The sequence below is a fragment of the Papio anubis genome, unplaced genomic scaffold, assembly GCF_008728515.1.
Source record: "Papio anubis isolate 15944 unplaced genomic scaffold, Panubis1.0 scaffold158, whole genome shotgun sequence".
NCBI classification, from domain to species: Eukaryota; Metazoa; Chordata; class Mammalia; order Primates; family Cercopithecidae; genus Papio; species Papio anubis.
In genome coordinates, this window is record NW_022161557.1 from 163,178 (window position 1) to 179,391 (window position 16,214).

At 35.9% G+C, this 16,214-nt stretch overlaps 1 protein-coding gene across 2 annotated transcripts in view; it reads right to left on the bottom strand.

Annotated features, from left to right (window-relative positions):
• The window catches only part of LOC116272682 (ankyrin repeat domain-containing protein 31-like), a 37,613-nt gene extending 21,667 nt beyond the window's left edge, over positions 1-15,946 (bottom strand). For both annotated transcript variants that reach the window (XM_031661449.1, XM_031661448.1), the window contains exons 1-5: positions 14,726-15,946; positions 13,065-13,180; positions 10,991-11,078; positions 6,137-6,233; positions 2,804-3,800 (exon numbers count right to left, since the gene is read on the bottom strand). In XM_031661449.1, coding sequence (XP_031517309.1) covers positions 2,804-3,800; positions 6,137-6,233; positions 10,991-11,078; positions 13,065-13,180; positions 14,726-14,798 — 1,371 coding nt within the window. In that variant the 5' untranslated portion in view covers positions 14,799-15,946. The remainder of the gene's footprint in view (positions 1-2,803; positions 3,801-6,136; positions 6,234-10,990; positions 11,079-13,064; positions 13,181-14,725) is intronic.
• Between the last annotated feature and the right edge of the window lie 268 nt (positions 15,947-16,214).

Genomic DNA, 16,214 nt, shown 5'->3' on the forward strand with positions numbered 1-16,214 from the left:
TTGCTCTTCTTGAGGAGTATCTTTATGGCGTTCTCTGTATTTCCTGAATTTGAATGTTGGCCTGCCTTGCTAGGTTGGGGAAGTTCTCCTGGATAATATCCTGAAGAGTGTTTTCCAATTTGGTTCCATTCTCCCTGCCACTTTCAGGTACACTGATCAGACGTAGATTTGGTCTTTTCACATAGTCCCATATTTCTTGGAGGCTTTGTTTCTTTCTTTTTACTCTTTATTCTCTAAACTTCTCCTCCTGTTTCATTTCATTCATTTGATCTTCAATCACTGATACCCTTTCTTCCACTTGATCGAATTGGCTACTGAAGTTTGTGCATGCGTCATGTAGTTCTCATGCCATGGTTTTCGGCTCCATCAGGTCATTTAAGGTCTTCTTTATGCTGTTTATTCTAGTTAGCCATTCGTCTAATTTTCTTTCAAGGTTTTTAGCTTCTTTGCGATGGGTTTAAACATCCTCCTTTAGCTCGGAGTTTGTTATTACCGATCATTTGAAGCCTTCTCTCCACCCCTCAAAGTCATTCTCCATCCAGCTTTGTTCTGTTTCTGGCGAGGAGCTGCGTTCCTTTGGAGGAGAAGGGGCACTCTGATATTTAGAATTTTCAGCTTTTCTGCTCTGGTTTCTCCCCATCTTTGTCATTTTATCTACCTTTGGTTTTTGATGATGGTGATGTACAGATGGAGTTTTGGTGTGGATGTCCTTTCTGTTTGTTAGTTTTCCTTCTAACAGTCAGGACCCTCAGCTGCAGGTCTGTTGGAGTTTGCTGGAGGTCCACTCCAGACCCTGTTTGCCTGGGTATCACTGGCAGAGGCTGCAGAACAGCAAATATTGCAGAACGGAAAATGTTGCTGCCTGATTCTTCCTCTGGAAGCTTTGTCTTAGAGGGACACCCGGCCGTATGAGGTGTCAGTCGGCCCCTACTGGGAGGTACCTCCCAGTTAGGCTACTCGGTGTTCAGGGACCCACTTGAAGAGGCCGTCTGTCCGTTCTCAGATCTCAAACTCCATGCGGGGAGAACCACTAATCTCTTCAAAGCTGTCAGATGGACGTTTAAGTCTGCAGAAGTTTCTGCTGCCTTTTGTTCAGCTATGTCCTGTCCCCAGAGGTGGAGTCTACGGAGGCAGGCAGGCCTCGTTGGGATGTGGTGGGCTCCACCCAGTTTGAGCTTCCTGGCTGCTTTTTTTACCTACTCAAGCCTCAGCAATGGCGGACGCCCCTCCCCCAGCCTTGCTGTCACCTTACAGTTCGATCTCAGACTGCTATGCTAGCAGTGAGTGAGGCTCCGTGGGTGTGGGACCCTCCGAGCCAGGCGTAGGATATAATCTCCTAGTGTATCGTTTGCTAAGACCATGGGAAGAGTGCAGTATTAGGGTGGGAGTGTCCCGATTTTCCAGGTACCATCTGTCATAGCTTCCCTTGGCTAGGAAAGGGAATTCCCCGACCCCTTGTACTTCCCTGGTGAGGCGATGCCCCGCCCTGCTTTGACTCATGCTCCATGGGCTGCACCCACTCTCCGACAAGCCCCAGTGAGATGAACCCAGTACCTCAGTTCGAAATGCAGAAATCACCCGTCTTCTGAGTTGCTCACGCTAGGAGCTGTAGACTAGAGCTGTTCCTATTTGGCCATCTTGGAACCTCTGATCCTTTAATCCATCTTGAGTTAATTTTTGTATAAGGTGTAAGGAAGGGGTCCAGTTTCAATTTTCTGCATATGGCTAGCCAGTTCTCTCAGCATTTATTAAATAGGGAATCATTTCTCCATTGCTTGTTTTTGTCAGGTTTAAAGAAGACATTCATATGGCCAAAAACCATATGAATAAAAGCTCAACATCACTGATCATTAGAGAAATGCAAATCAAAACCACTATGAGATACCTTCTCACACCAGTCAGAACAGTGATTATTAAAAAGTCAAGAAACAACTGATGCTGGCAAGGTTGCAGATAAATAGGAATGCTTTTACACTGTTGGTGGGAATGTAAATTAGTTCAACCATTGTGAAAGACAGTGTGGTGACTCCTCAAAGATCTAGAACCAGAAATACCATTTGCCCCAGCAATCCTATTACTGGGCATATACCCAAAGGAATATAAATTATTCTGTTACAAAGATACATGCACATGTATGGTCACTGCAGCACTGTTCACAATAGCAAAGACATGGAATCAACCAAATGCCCATCAATGATAGACCAGATAAACAAAATGTGGTACATATACTCCATGGAATACTATGCAGCCATAAAAAGGAATGAGATCATGTCCTCTGCAGAGACATGAACGCAGCTGGAAGCCATTATCCTCAGCAAACTAATGCAGGAATAGAAAATCAAATGCTGCATGTTCTGACTTACAAGTGGGAGCTGAACAATGAGAACACGTGGACACAGGAAGGGGAACAGCACACACTGGGGCCTGCTGGGGAATGGGGTTGAGGGAGGGAGAGCATTAGGAAAAATAGCCAATGCATGCTGGGTTTAATACCTAGGTTATGGGTTGACAGGTGCAGTAAACCACCATGCCACTTGTTTATCTATGTAACAAACCTGCACATCCTGCACATGTATCCTGGAACTTAAAAATTAAAATTTAAAAAATAAAAATAAATGTATCAGGGCAATTTCAGAAATATGAATTCACTTGCTAAGAATACAATGGTTGTGTCCCTCCATTCAGGAAGCCCAGCAAAACCCCATTTCCCAAATCAGAGCTAAATGTCTACATTATGTGACAGCAACATTTACTAACTTATTTATAAAATTTGCATGATTTTAGAGAATAAAATATAGAATACCTGTGTTTTGAATTCCAGAATGTTATTTCCTGGGTTAATTCTTCCTAGTAATATCAAATCTTTTATCTGAATACATTTCTTTTTAGGAGCTGTACTGTAGTTTAAAGGCTTTTTTATAATATCTTGTTGCCCAGATCCAGAGGAAGAGGAGATCTGACTGTCATCTGCACGTGGAACAGCAGAAACTGATTTTTTACGATATGGTTTCATCGGATGCACTGTATCACTGCCTAAGACAGCAACCCCTTGATGTGCCAGGGATTCTGATGCCCCTGTAGGTGATTGCCGGGAAGTTGTTTTCCTGTTTCCTCTTTTGGGATGATAATTGGAAAGGTCCTGATCACAAATAATATTTGATGGATGGGCAGAATTTTCGGCAAGGACACTTGCAGTTTCTGAAATATTTAATTTGCCAATTACTGGGGAAGGAATACAGAATTCATGGTCTTTGTCTGTAGCTTCTATAAGATCATTCTCTTTCTCTTTCTGTGAATATTCTGTTTGACCAATAAAAGCAACAGGTTGGGATGGTAATTTATTATTCTCTGTGCCATCTGAATGTTGGGATTTTGGAAAACCATCCAAGGTACAATCACTGACATTTTGTTTAGAATTCACATCATTTCCAGAAAATTCTCCCCTTCTCACTGCCTCTGAATTTAGACAAATGTTGGTATTTTGGCTGTAGTTCCAAGTTTCCAGAGACAATTGTGTTTCCTGCATGCTTCCACAAACAGGAGAAAGTAAACCTGATTGGGGATGCTCTAAATTTTCCAGACTAGTGAGTTCTTGGTTGTCCTTTTCACTGCAGTTTTCTGACCTGGGTGGGAGCTTCCTTAAACTAAGACAAGGCAATGATGTAACATTTTTATAGTTTTGAATTTTCAGGCTTATTCTTTTCTGGTTTTTTGCCACAACTAAAAGACTCTTCTGTCTTGCCACCAAGTTGGCCAATTGTTCTCTCAGGGCTCCATGCTTAAATGACTCTATGGATATCCTATAGGAAGAAACAGAAAGAGAAAAAAATGCAGTAACAGCAGAAAACTTTTTAAAGCAGTCATTTAGAGGTCAAAGATACTTTGTCTCAATTTTAATAACTTTAAAATACACAGAACTATACCTGTGCAATTTACTGCCTTTGATTTTTTTAATCTGACCACCTGCAGCCTGTTGACACAAAATATTTCCTTTGAGAGGAAACTGATTCCTTTATTTAAGGTAAGTGTGCCCTTTTCTTAAGGAGTTGACAGTAAGGTTATCAAGATTTTATATTCATATCATTATTATCAATTGCGAGTCAACTCTAAAAGATAAACAAAACTTGGATCATCTATCTAAACATCTATAGATTGGAAGGTAGCATCTATAGGTTGGAAGGTAGCAATTGGTGGCTAAGGAAAGTCATCATTCTTCAAATTTGGGGCTTGCTTACCTGTTTATTAGTAAGTACAATTTGAAAGTTCTATTCAGGTTCTCTTAGCTATGGAAGAACAAGATTGTTTTGTGAATAATCATACTTCAGCTAGACCTGAGAAATGTTTGTTCCCCAAGTAATTACCATAATTGTATTTTGAACCTGTATGAAGACACTTCCAAGTCCAGAGGGACTACCCAGGAAATCATCATTCTGTGTGTCTTCCCCAAACTGAATTTCTCAAGACCCTGAGGACTAAGGAAGAGGAAATGGCTTTTCACATGTTCATACTTTTGTCTTTTGATTATGCCCACCAATCCCACCCTGACCTTCAGATTATCGGATACTTTGTTTTCAGCGGTTCTCAAACTTTTTGGTCTCAGGAACTATTTGTACTTTTAAAAATTATTGAGGAACCCAAACAGCTTTTGTGTGTATGAATATCTATCAGTATTTACTGTTTTAGAAATTAAAACTGAGAAAACTTTTTAAACAAAAGAATACACAACACATTCTATCAGGCTTTATCATGTATCATGTGGCCTCTGAAAAATTCCACTGTACATTCATGAGAGAATGAGAGCAAGAGAGCAATAACATCTTAGTATTATTATTAAAAAATAGTTTTGACTTCACAGATCCTGTGAAACGGTCTCAGGAACCCCACCAGGGTTCCCTGGACCACAGTTTAAGAGCTGCTGTTTTAAGGAAAAGCAATAGTATAGATATATATCTATAGTATAGATATATATCTTGCCTCTCCTATCAAAGTTTAGAGCTGATACTAAACTCCCAGCAGACTGGATGTTAAAAGAAGTAGTATACATAAGTGAAAAAATCAGCAAGAAGAAGGACTCAGATTAGCAAACAACTGGTAGCATAATATGCAAAAGAAATGCATAACATCAGACTTAAAACTATGTGAAACAAGGAGTTCAGAGACAAAACTTTAGATTACCCACACCAAGATGTGAAGTCTTATAGCAATATTAATAAGAATTTACATAGTGAAACTCCAATTGATCAGAAACTTTTGAAAATTCCAGGTGTAGTACATTGTTAACCACAGGACACTAAAGGAAATTCAAGCAAGCCTCTCTGAAGTCCCCTAAAATTACCCATATGTAGATTATAGAAGCTCACTGCTTTATATTGACAGGAAAACAAGGACGAAATAGAAGGGAACTTATGTTAGCTCTTCACTGGAGAAGAAGGCAAAATGGGGATTAAAAATAAAAATAGAAAACTGATTTTTAAAAATAAGTTCAGAAAAAAATTGAATACATAATAGACATTAAATGATTATAAGAGAAGAATATATAAGGACACGTTTAGAAAATTGTGAATAAAGAATAGGGAGCATAAGTAGTTAAGTCTATTAAAAACTAATAAAAAATAATGCCAAAACAAGAAAAAAAAATGTAACTTTTTTTCACAAAAAATATGAGAAGAGGTATATAACCAATATAATCAGGACAAAACTCTTTAAGGACCTTGGGATTTTAGAAATACAATAAAACACAAAATTAATCAACTGATTTATCAACTGCTTAGAAGCACATTTGTGACAGCAAAAAGAAACATTGTTTTAGTGTAGAAAATTTGAGTGTGCTAAAGAAATAAATTTATCTGTGGGATTCACAACCAGAAAAGCTTTCATAAAATTCTCTACTGTAGACAACTTTTTAAGATATTGAAATGTTCTTTTTTGACTATTTCAAGTAATAATGTAGAAAAATATCTTTCTGGGAAGTATAATTTTCCACGGTGGTAAAAGATGAGACAACCTTATAAAGTCATTTTTTGGCCCTAAGCAATGTGTTTTTGTATTCTTAAGAAATCTAGACAACTACTGCAGCTAAAAAGGAAAAATTCTAGAAACTCAGAAGCACTCTTTTTTTTTCCCTTTTTCTACTCACCTGTATTTTTTAGCCAGATCATCCCTTTCTGCTTTCTGCTTGGCAAGCACATTATCCATAATCTCTTTTATATTTAACATCTTCTCAATGTATTGTTCTAGAAACATGACAATAAAAAGTTAGCTAACTGAAGGATAGTGAATGTCAAATTTGGTCATATGAGAATTAGCCCTATTGTTAATTTTAAAAAGCCATTATTCCCTATGCTCTTCCCCAGTATTAATGACCCAGATATCTCAATTAAGGCTTACTTAACAATGTCAATCTACGGAAATGCCCTGAAGTGTATAGATAAGAATACTGTAAAAGAGTAGGCCAGCCTGAGTTCTAATCCTGTTGCCCCACTGACTAAGTTTTGTGAGCCTGGATAAGTCATGTAACTTACACGGTTAACTTTCTTACCTGTGAAATGAAGGTAGTAAAAGAAGATATTTTGTCTGTTAAAATTATTTTATTTTTTAAAATACAAAAGGAATACATTAACATTGCAAAATTTTTTCAAACCATATAAATATTTACAAAGATGAAAAGTAAGAGTATCCCTACTCACCCCACTGTTTTTCCTCTAATGTATTCAACAAAGGAGATTACTGTTAATACTTTAGGGGTGTGTGTGTTTGTAAAATTTGTGTTATATATTTATTATTTTAAATACTTACACTATGTATACATTATATGCACTTAAAAAATAGAATCATGCTGTCAGTTCTTGTTCTTTGCACTTATAATAACATTTACATGGTACTATATGATACCTAAGGTCACCTGTAGATCTTACAAACCACCATTACAATAATTACTTAAACTTTTCCAACTTTCTTCCTTTGCTTTCCAAGTAAAGGCATAATGACCTTCCTCCCAACACAGATCCACATGATTACCCACAAATGTGGGTTATGTACAAATCCAGATGCACAAGTAGGAAACTGAAAGGGTTAAATGCATATATTTTAATTCTTTTAAGCTATTTGTTGTTTCTTTCACTTTCGGCTTTGTTTCTTAAAATTTTTCCTAATTTTTTGGACCAATGCACATTTTTCTGCATAAAGTAACTTGAGAAAATCTGTGGTAGAAAATGACATGAGGTTCAGAGGTAGAATTCGTTTCAGAAATTCCCTCAGCAAATCAGACAAATGATTTGATAAGTATTGAGTCAGTGTCCTCAGAGTAGTTTCTATCACCCTAATACTGTAGTTAAGGATTAGTTTCACAATATGATGCATATTCTAACAAAGGAGGAAAATGTGTACAATCAATAAGAATTTAGATATAACTTTGTTCAGCAGATTTGACACTGTTTATTAAAAGACATTTTAAATTATCTATGTGCCCCGTCATCCCAGCTTTTCCAACTGAATTTTAAACCATAGGTAAAAATAACGCACTACAGGAACTTAAAATATTCAGTATGTTTCTATAAGAAACAACAGAAATATATTTTACATATAGTTTGGTATCACACACTTCTTTATCAAAGATGATATTAATCAATGGTATATTAAAGAGAATCTATAATTGTCCTAATATGTGTAATATTTTATTACTTGATCAGGTATTACAAAACAACGAGGATGAGAGAAATTATTCAACAAATAGCGATGAATAAATGGGTTGTAATACGGGGTAAACCTATTCTATCCTTAAATACAGAAAAAAATTTCAGATGAATTACGCATTAGAATGCTTAGGGAAAATTTATAAAATATTAACAACGGCAATTTTCTGCCTCAGTTCAGTTGAAGCAGTTCAGTTGATAACTGATAGAAAAGTGAATGCAAGGTCTCTTTCAGAAAAATTTTCAAAGATGTACAAAATGGGACTCATTACTCAGATCCCTCAGCCAGATCAAAGCTGTAACAAGTGTCAGATGTGGAGGAGGGTGAATTTGAAAAAAGATTTCTTTAGAGAGCAGTTGCTTACCTGAGTGGGAATCTGCATATTCAGCAGCAGCAGTAAGGGGTAAAGGGGATTCTCTCCTTTACCTCAAGCCTGCTAGGGTAAGTTCCTCAAAGGATTATTTAGAGAACCTAACTGAACTCTAAGTTGAGGTGACAATGAATTGGTATCTGGCTTCCTTCTTGAATATCTAGAGACCTTGAAAAATGAGAAGCTACCCCAGCAGGGCCAAAAGAAAGTTGCTGCTGAGCTGAGAATTAATTATCTTCCCTTCTAACAGTGGGCCTGAGGTGCAAAGGTCCTGAGGACTTGTTGTGAAGCCTGCCCTGTGACCCTGCCTATGAGGGCTTCCACCTGACAGTGAGAGTCTGTGTAGGATGGTTCATTAGAAAGAAAAAAAAAAGAAGCTGAGAGAAGACTGAGAGGACATAGGGAAAGGGCAATGTGTATTGCCCACATCATAGGAGTTCCAACCTGATGGGTCATAGAGAAATTTCAGAAGAGTCTTAGAAAACTGCTCTCCAGAGACTGAGTTTTAAACACCTGTCAGGGAGTGGTAGAGCCAACCACAGTCAGTAATTAGTTACCATCCAAGAGCTCCAGGGTCCCACTGCCTTACCTCTCCTTCCTTAAGGGCAGTAAGACAAAAATAAAAGCATCAAGATTATTCAATGTATTAGCTATAATATAATAAAATTAAACTACAAAACCTGGGGGTGTTGGGGAGAAGCTCCTAATTTTAGAGGCATTCAAATAAATAGAAAAAGGCCGATGAATTTTTACTATACAGAATTTGTAATTGTATATATTTAAACAAAAACTAACACACATTGCAAAGAAAAAGACAAGTCACTGAAAAAGTATTTGCAGCAGTTATGGTGGAAAAGGGGTAAGTAATTGTAACACATAAATAGGCTCCACTTGATGAATAAACAAATAATAGAAACACTTCTCAAAATAGGGAATAAAACTAGTGAAAAAGTACCATTGGGCTGGGTGCAGTGGTTCACGTCTGTAATCCCAGCACTGTGGAAGACCGAGGTGGGCAGATCACGAGGTCAAGAGATCAAGACCATCCTGGCCAACATGGTGAAATACTGTCTTTACTAAAAATACAAAAATTAGCTGGGCATGGTACATGCGCCTGTAGTCCCAGCTCCTAGGGAGGTTGAGGCAGAAGAATCGCTTGAACCTGGGAGGCGGAAGTTGCAGTGAGCTGAGATCGCACCACTGCACTCCAGCCTGGTGACAGAATGAAACTCCATCTCAAAAAAAAAAAAAAAAAAAAAAAGTACCACTAATAAGCAACATGGCAAATGAAAATATCAGGCATATTTTTCTTATTAAACTAGTAAGGTTATTTAAAACGAAAATACTGATGCTACTAGCTGTGTACACAAAGACACTAATGTGTACACTGCTAGTAGCATCAGTATTTTCACTTCCAACATGAAAATTAGTACTATCTATAAAACAGAATTTATCAATATAAATCAATAGATTTAAAATGCTTATATAATTTGACCCAATAGTTACAATTCTGTTAATCTTTCCGAAGAAGATAATACGTCCAGAAAAAGCTACATATTGTAGAAGAACAGCAAAAAATTGGAAATCATCCAAATGTTCAACAAAAAGGGAAAAATTTAGGAAACTGTGGAACATTTATTGAATACTAGGAATGAAGACTGTGAAAAAAATGCAAAATTACCATATCTATCATGATCAAAACTATGTTTTTAAGAGTTTTACTGAGGCCTAATTGCATTATTATGTTCTCAGACAAAAAAAAAAAAAATGTGGGGCGGGGGTCTGGAAATAAAACAACAAAATATTGTGGTAGGACAATAGCTAATTTTAGCATTTTTCTCTTTTTCTTGAAGTATATCTGTATGCCTTCCATAATGAAAAAATTATAAACCTGGAATAATCATCTTGGATGCAAAAGATATTACAAATAGTAAATGAAATAAATATACTAACTGTATATTTTTGTTTGGAGGTATGAATTATTTTCTATTAGTTTCCTCCAAACACAACACATACCATGTTAGGCCAGGATGAAAAGTAGAATGTGTAAAATTTTAAAGGAGATTATTTTTTTAAAGACTATACAAACATGAGTTAGGACAAGAGATGAACAGTTATATCCTGCTATACAAAAGGTTGATGAGGTACTTTAAATTACCTTACTTTTATTTACTACTTTTAACTAACTTTTACATTCACAGATCTGAATTTATCAGGCACTACTTTCCACCTTATAAATCATAACTCAAAAAATATATATGTGAGTCATCAAGGGCTTGCATATATTCACTGAAGTTTGAGAAATTAAGATTATTAGGTCAGGGATCAGAGTCTAATTTGCTATTTTGAATCTTCAGTGTTTTGAAAACAGGAAGATATCTTTGCAGTCAGACATCCACCTGTTATATGTGCTCTTCTGAAAGTAGGAGGATTTGCTTTCTTTGTGTCACTGCTGCACCACCTTCCACTGCACTATTTCTGATCTACTTTTAAGGGTTACCATAGCTGGGTGAAGCTGACAACCCACAGGGTAACATAATCTCATCTCTTGTCACAATCTTACATTTTCTGTCATAGGATTATCTAAACATATCACTGGTATAGCTTATCTCTGATCATAGTTCTGAATGTCTCTCAAATTACTCATGCAGCACTTTGCATCTAGAAGTATCTTTAACAACACAAACTACTGGTTTGCATCGTGATAAAATCAGCCTTTTAGCTATCATTAAAAGTCTACTTTGGACTTACTTTTTAAGTAAGTTACTTTTAATGATATTAATAATTCCTAGCACTTTAAATCCTCTCACATAAAAATAGAAGACCACTTTTTCAGCCATTGTGAGCTCTGAAATAAATATATACCTTAAGAAGAAGATGACCTTGGGTATCTGAAAATATCATACTTGAGTATGAGTCTATATTTACCTGCATCTTCAGGGTTTCTTATTTCAAACTCTAATAAATTTTCTTGTTTTTCTTCTATATCTTGTAGAATGGCACTGAGGGTCTGATGCTGTCAGATAAAAATATTTGAAACTTCATTACAAAGGGGTAGATATGCTCTCTGACATGCCATTGACAAACATAGAATAAATAAAATACTAAAGAAAGTTTTCCTAAAAATTCTCATTCCTCTCTATGTTCAAAATGTACTCATACTTTTTAACTGTATAAATGTTGCAGATTTGAACAAAAGCAAACAAATATATTTTGAATTATGTAGTAGATACCCTGGAAAATAGAATGTAAAAGTAGCAATCATAAGAAATCAATTTATCACTGACTTCTGTTGAAACTATAGGTGTAGGAGAAAAATAAATCACATAACATTGAAAGTACATATATACAACAAGTTCACTTTAAGGCCTTATGACTTTCACTGCACACTATTAAAATCTTATACCTAATCTTAGAAGTACAAAACACTATTCTCTCAAAAATTCACAAAGGGGACTTAATACTACTTCTACATGCCCTTGTCAGTACCAATCTTCCTGCCTTGAATGCTTTCAATTCACTCTGCCCTGATTCTTCTCTTTCCCTATGAGAGAGAGAATTGTGGAGCGGGCTCTGGAACCAGACTTTCAGGTGTAAATCCTGGCTTCACCTCTTCCTATCTAGGTGACTCCAGCAAGTTATTTATCCTCTCTGTGACTGAATTGTATAACACATTAAAATGCTAAGGACAATGTCAGCACAAAGTAAGAACTCCTTAAATAGTGAATATTATAATCATATAAAACCCATTCATACAGGAAACTTCTGACTTATCCAATCCATGCTGATTTCCTTTTTCTCAGAATTAAGAAATTCAGTGCTACATAATTTAACACTAACATAATAATGTCTTATACATTACATTTCCTCATCAGGACAATGAGATCTTGTGGGCAGAAGCATGCCTTTTATATTTGTGTATGGTTTCAACATTGTGGGTTCATAGCTATTGCTCCATTAATGATGATTGATTGATTGACTCATATTACCTATCCTTTAATATACTCTCCATACACATTCATTTCTAAAACATGTAGATCCTCAAAGCCTTCTGAAATATGTTGCCCTGAAATTTTACTTTGGTGCTCACAAAAGATATTCAAAAAGTACGTAATAAAATAATCTAATTATTTGGTACAGCAATCTTACTGCTGTCATTTATTAAATGTATCCAAGTGAAATTATAAAATACAAATATAAAAAACAAGCAAAAATAAAAACACCACTAAGGTTTACCGCTTTATACAGTGAACGATTTATGGTTATAAAAGCAAACAGAAGATGAGAATTTGTGCCCAGGCTAAGCTCTATCCACAGATTAGGACAAAGAAACATCTTTTGGTGCCAACTTTCCTTTCTGCTTTGCTTGTATCGTAAATGTATTCAGTCTTGGACACTATGGGCCAAGACTTATCCAAATAAGGTTTCACTGAGGATGCTACCTTGGTTGAGATTTTGTGTCTAGTTAAGCTTTGTGTTTTGGTCTAACTAAGAATTTCAATCAATATATATATCTTATTAAGCAACTGCTATGTTCTTTTTTTCAAAAGCTACCTTTTACATGGTGGGTTTTGCAGCAAATTGTATTACTATAAACCATATGGGATCAAGGTTAGCTAAACCAGGCTGCTTAATCCTCTTCTCTGTCTGGATTCCAGAATCTTTTCTATATCCTGCATCTCCTAGACACTTATGGAAGTGAGTAAAGACACATTTATGACAGTGGCAGTGTCTATGGACAAGAAGTAGCCAAAGAACTCAAACTAGGTATAAAGGATAGCAGCTACTCCACAGTTCTGTATTCAAAGCAAATAATTAAGAGTTAACCACACAGCATAACTTCCAGGCCCATTCTGTTCATTATCTTATCTTTTATAATAAAAAAATTTCAATCTTTGTGTTATTAAAATGGAGAGTATTGCCGTTAGCCAATAACTAACTGGCTGACTCAAAGAATGGCATTTTCTAAGATGAAGAACGAAGTAATTTTAACTTCACTCACCACAGAAAGGCTTTCACTTGATCTTTCTTGGTGTGAAAGGAAAGGTGAATCAATAGTTTTGCCGTCATCACAAAAACACTGTTTATGTCTTTTAGACTGGACAGCAGGAATTTTTTCTTTAAAAAGTAAAATTAGAAAATATAATAAGAATATGCAAAAATATAGTTTTATTTTTCAGTTTTAATGTGATGCAGATGAGATGGCTAAGTCAAGTCTACAACTATTATATCTTAATCAGTACTCATCATCATCAATTGGCTACTTATGGCTAACATTTACTGAGCACTTGTCACATGCTGGGTGCCAAAAACTATCCATAAATCATCTCATTTAATCTTCATATGAACCTGTGAAGTAGGTAGTTTATTATATCCATTTTGCAGAAGAGGAAAGTGAGGCTTAGCGGGGTTCAAGAAGTTGCCCAATGTCACACAGAACTGAAACCAGATCTTATCTGATTCCAACGTCCACATGACTTGATTAATGCCTCTGTAAATTCTCTTGGACCCTACTCCCATTCTGGATTCCCTTTCTCTATATTATGAGTGTACTCTATATTCTTCATCCTTCTGGGGTACCTGATCAAGGAAACAAAAAACAGTAGATATGTGGGAATAGATCTATCACTTTACAATAGATCTATCAAGAACTCCAAATGCAAGACTTCCCTGATAAACTGAGCTAATCTAAATCATGGGAACTTTCAGGTATAGCTGTGAAGAGGGAGTGTGAAATGGCTGGGCCTCTGAGAAAGGCCCTGACCCTATGGACTTACTATATCGTAGCAGGCAATGAAAAGAGGAAATTTGTTTCACTCTTGACCTTGACCTATCCATGATCTAGCCCACTGGTGAAATATAACACAATGAATATCCTTAGCTCTGACCAATTATATTAGTAATTCTTCCGTGAAAATCAACAGTTGGTAAGGATGTTGGTAGGCTAGGGGAGAAGTGTGTTACACAATTGCTCTCCCCAGCATTCTCCCTCATGGTGAGAATATAGATATATTCCTGAGTATCTTCTTCTATGAGTCAAGGTTTGAGCATGAGGGAAAAGGAAGAACAATTCCCTCTCCTCAATACTTAATAAAGTATAAAGTATTGCTAAAATGGTTCATAAAATTTTGCCTGATTGTACATACATTCCCTTGAAATATTCTTTTCATTGCAAAATATATTACACATATACAAGTATATTTCCTTTAAAAAACTAATATGCTAGAATACTAGATTCTTTAAAAGTTGGCATGAATCCAACTGATATATGCATCATTACAAATTTTGAAGTAATGGAATCTTAGTTGCAAAAACTTCAGTATAATGTCACCCCTTTTCCAGCCCTACTACAACTAAGCTGATCTGCCTGGCTTCAATTATATCTCTATCTCAAATCTAATGTTAGGGAGATTAATGTTTGCTTGATGAATGCTATAGGTTTCATTTCAACATGTAACTCCAATCCAATAGGATCATATGATCTATAAATTACACCATATTTTTAAATGCTAATTTCTAAAAATAAATAATGGCTTTTGAAGAGTTTAATAAACATAGGACACATCTATCCTAGTTATGAAACAATTTACACAACAAATCAGAAGATTTTCCTAAACAGAGATATATCTCTGTATAAAATAGCAGCAATATTGATATACATACCATTGACTATAGCATCTCTCTCATCTCTATTATCAGTCTCAATAGCACCATAAGATTTTAGTAATTCTTTCATTTTTTCATCATCTGCTTCATCCAAAGCACTCTTCTGTTTTTGATCTTTTTGATTAGGGTTTGCTCCATTTTGTAGTAGAATCTCAGCTGCCTACAAAGTATTTTTTCAAAGTTATCTCTATAGACACCAAAGATGAATAATTTCTGTTTTCATCACGAACACCACTGCCAAGCATTAAAAGCTATCAAAAGAAAGTTTTCAAACTCAGGTCAAGAAATTTTTTTATTAAAATTGATGTGGCAATTGCAGACTAATCCAATTTGGACTGATTAGTCCTCACAAGAGAACCAAACACAAAGACATGAAAGTACAATATGCTGCATTCATTGCAGTAAGAAGTAGGCATAGGGAGGTTCAGTTCTAGATCAATAACTGCCCAGTAGAATTTTCTGTAATAATAAAATGTTCTATATCTGCTCTGTCCAATAAGGTAACTACTAATCACATGTGGCTTTTGAGCATTTGAAATGTGGCTAATGTGACTGAAGAAATCAATTTTTTATTTAATTAATTTAAATTTAAATAGCAAAAGTAGCTAGTAGCTACCATATTGGGCAGCACAGATCTAGATGTTGTGCAGATTAAGCCACTTGCGTCTTAATATGGAATTTCTGACACCCAGAAGGATTGAATCTATCTCTCTAACACAGCTTCTTGTCCTTCTCCAAGCTGCTGGAGGATAGGGTATAAAAGTGGGGTAAGAGTTGCTTCGCGGCTATATTACAAACAACATTATAATTTGTGATTAGACATACTTGAATAACATTCTATTTGGACAATATTTTATGTACACTACTTGTTCAGGAGGTTTTATGAACTAGCCTAGAAACCTAATACCCATTTCAATATTCTCCATACAGAAATATGTGTCCTAAATAACAAACTTTAAGGAAATAATTTCAACTTTTATTTTAGATTCAAATGATATATGTGCAGATTTACTACATGGGTATATTGCATGATGCTGAGGTTTGGGGTATGAATCATCCCATCACCCAGGTAGTAAGCACAGTACTCAACAGAGAGTTTTTCAGCTCTTGCCCTCCTCCCTCTCTCCGCTCTCTAGTAGTCTCAGTATCTACTGTTCTCATCTTTATGATCATGTGTACCCAATATTTACCTCCCACTTATAAGTGAGAAAATGTGGTATTTGATTTTTCTGTTCCTGCATTAATTCACTCAGAATAATGGCCTCCAGCTGCATCCATGTTGCTGCAAAGGACATGATTTTGTTTTTGTTTATGGCTGCATAGTATTCCATGGTATATGTGTACCACATCTTATTTATCCAGTTCACCAATGATGGTCACCTTGGGTGATTTAATGTCTTTGCTATTGTGAATAGTGCTGCAATTAACACACAAGTGTATGTGTCTTTTGGTAGAACAATTTGTTTTCCTTTGGGTACATACCCAG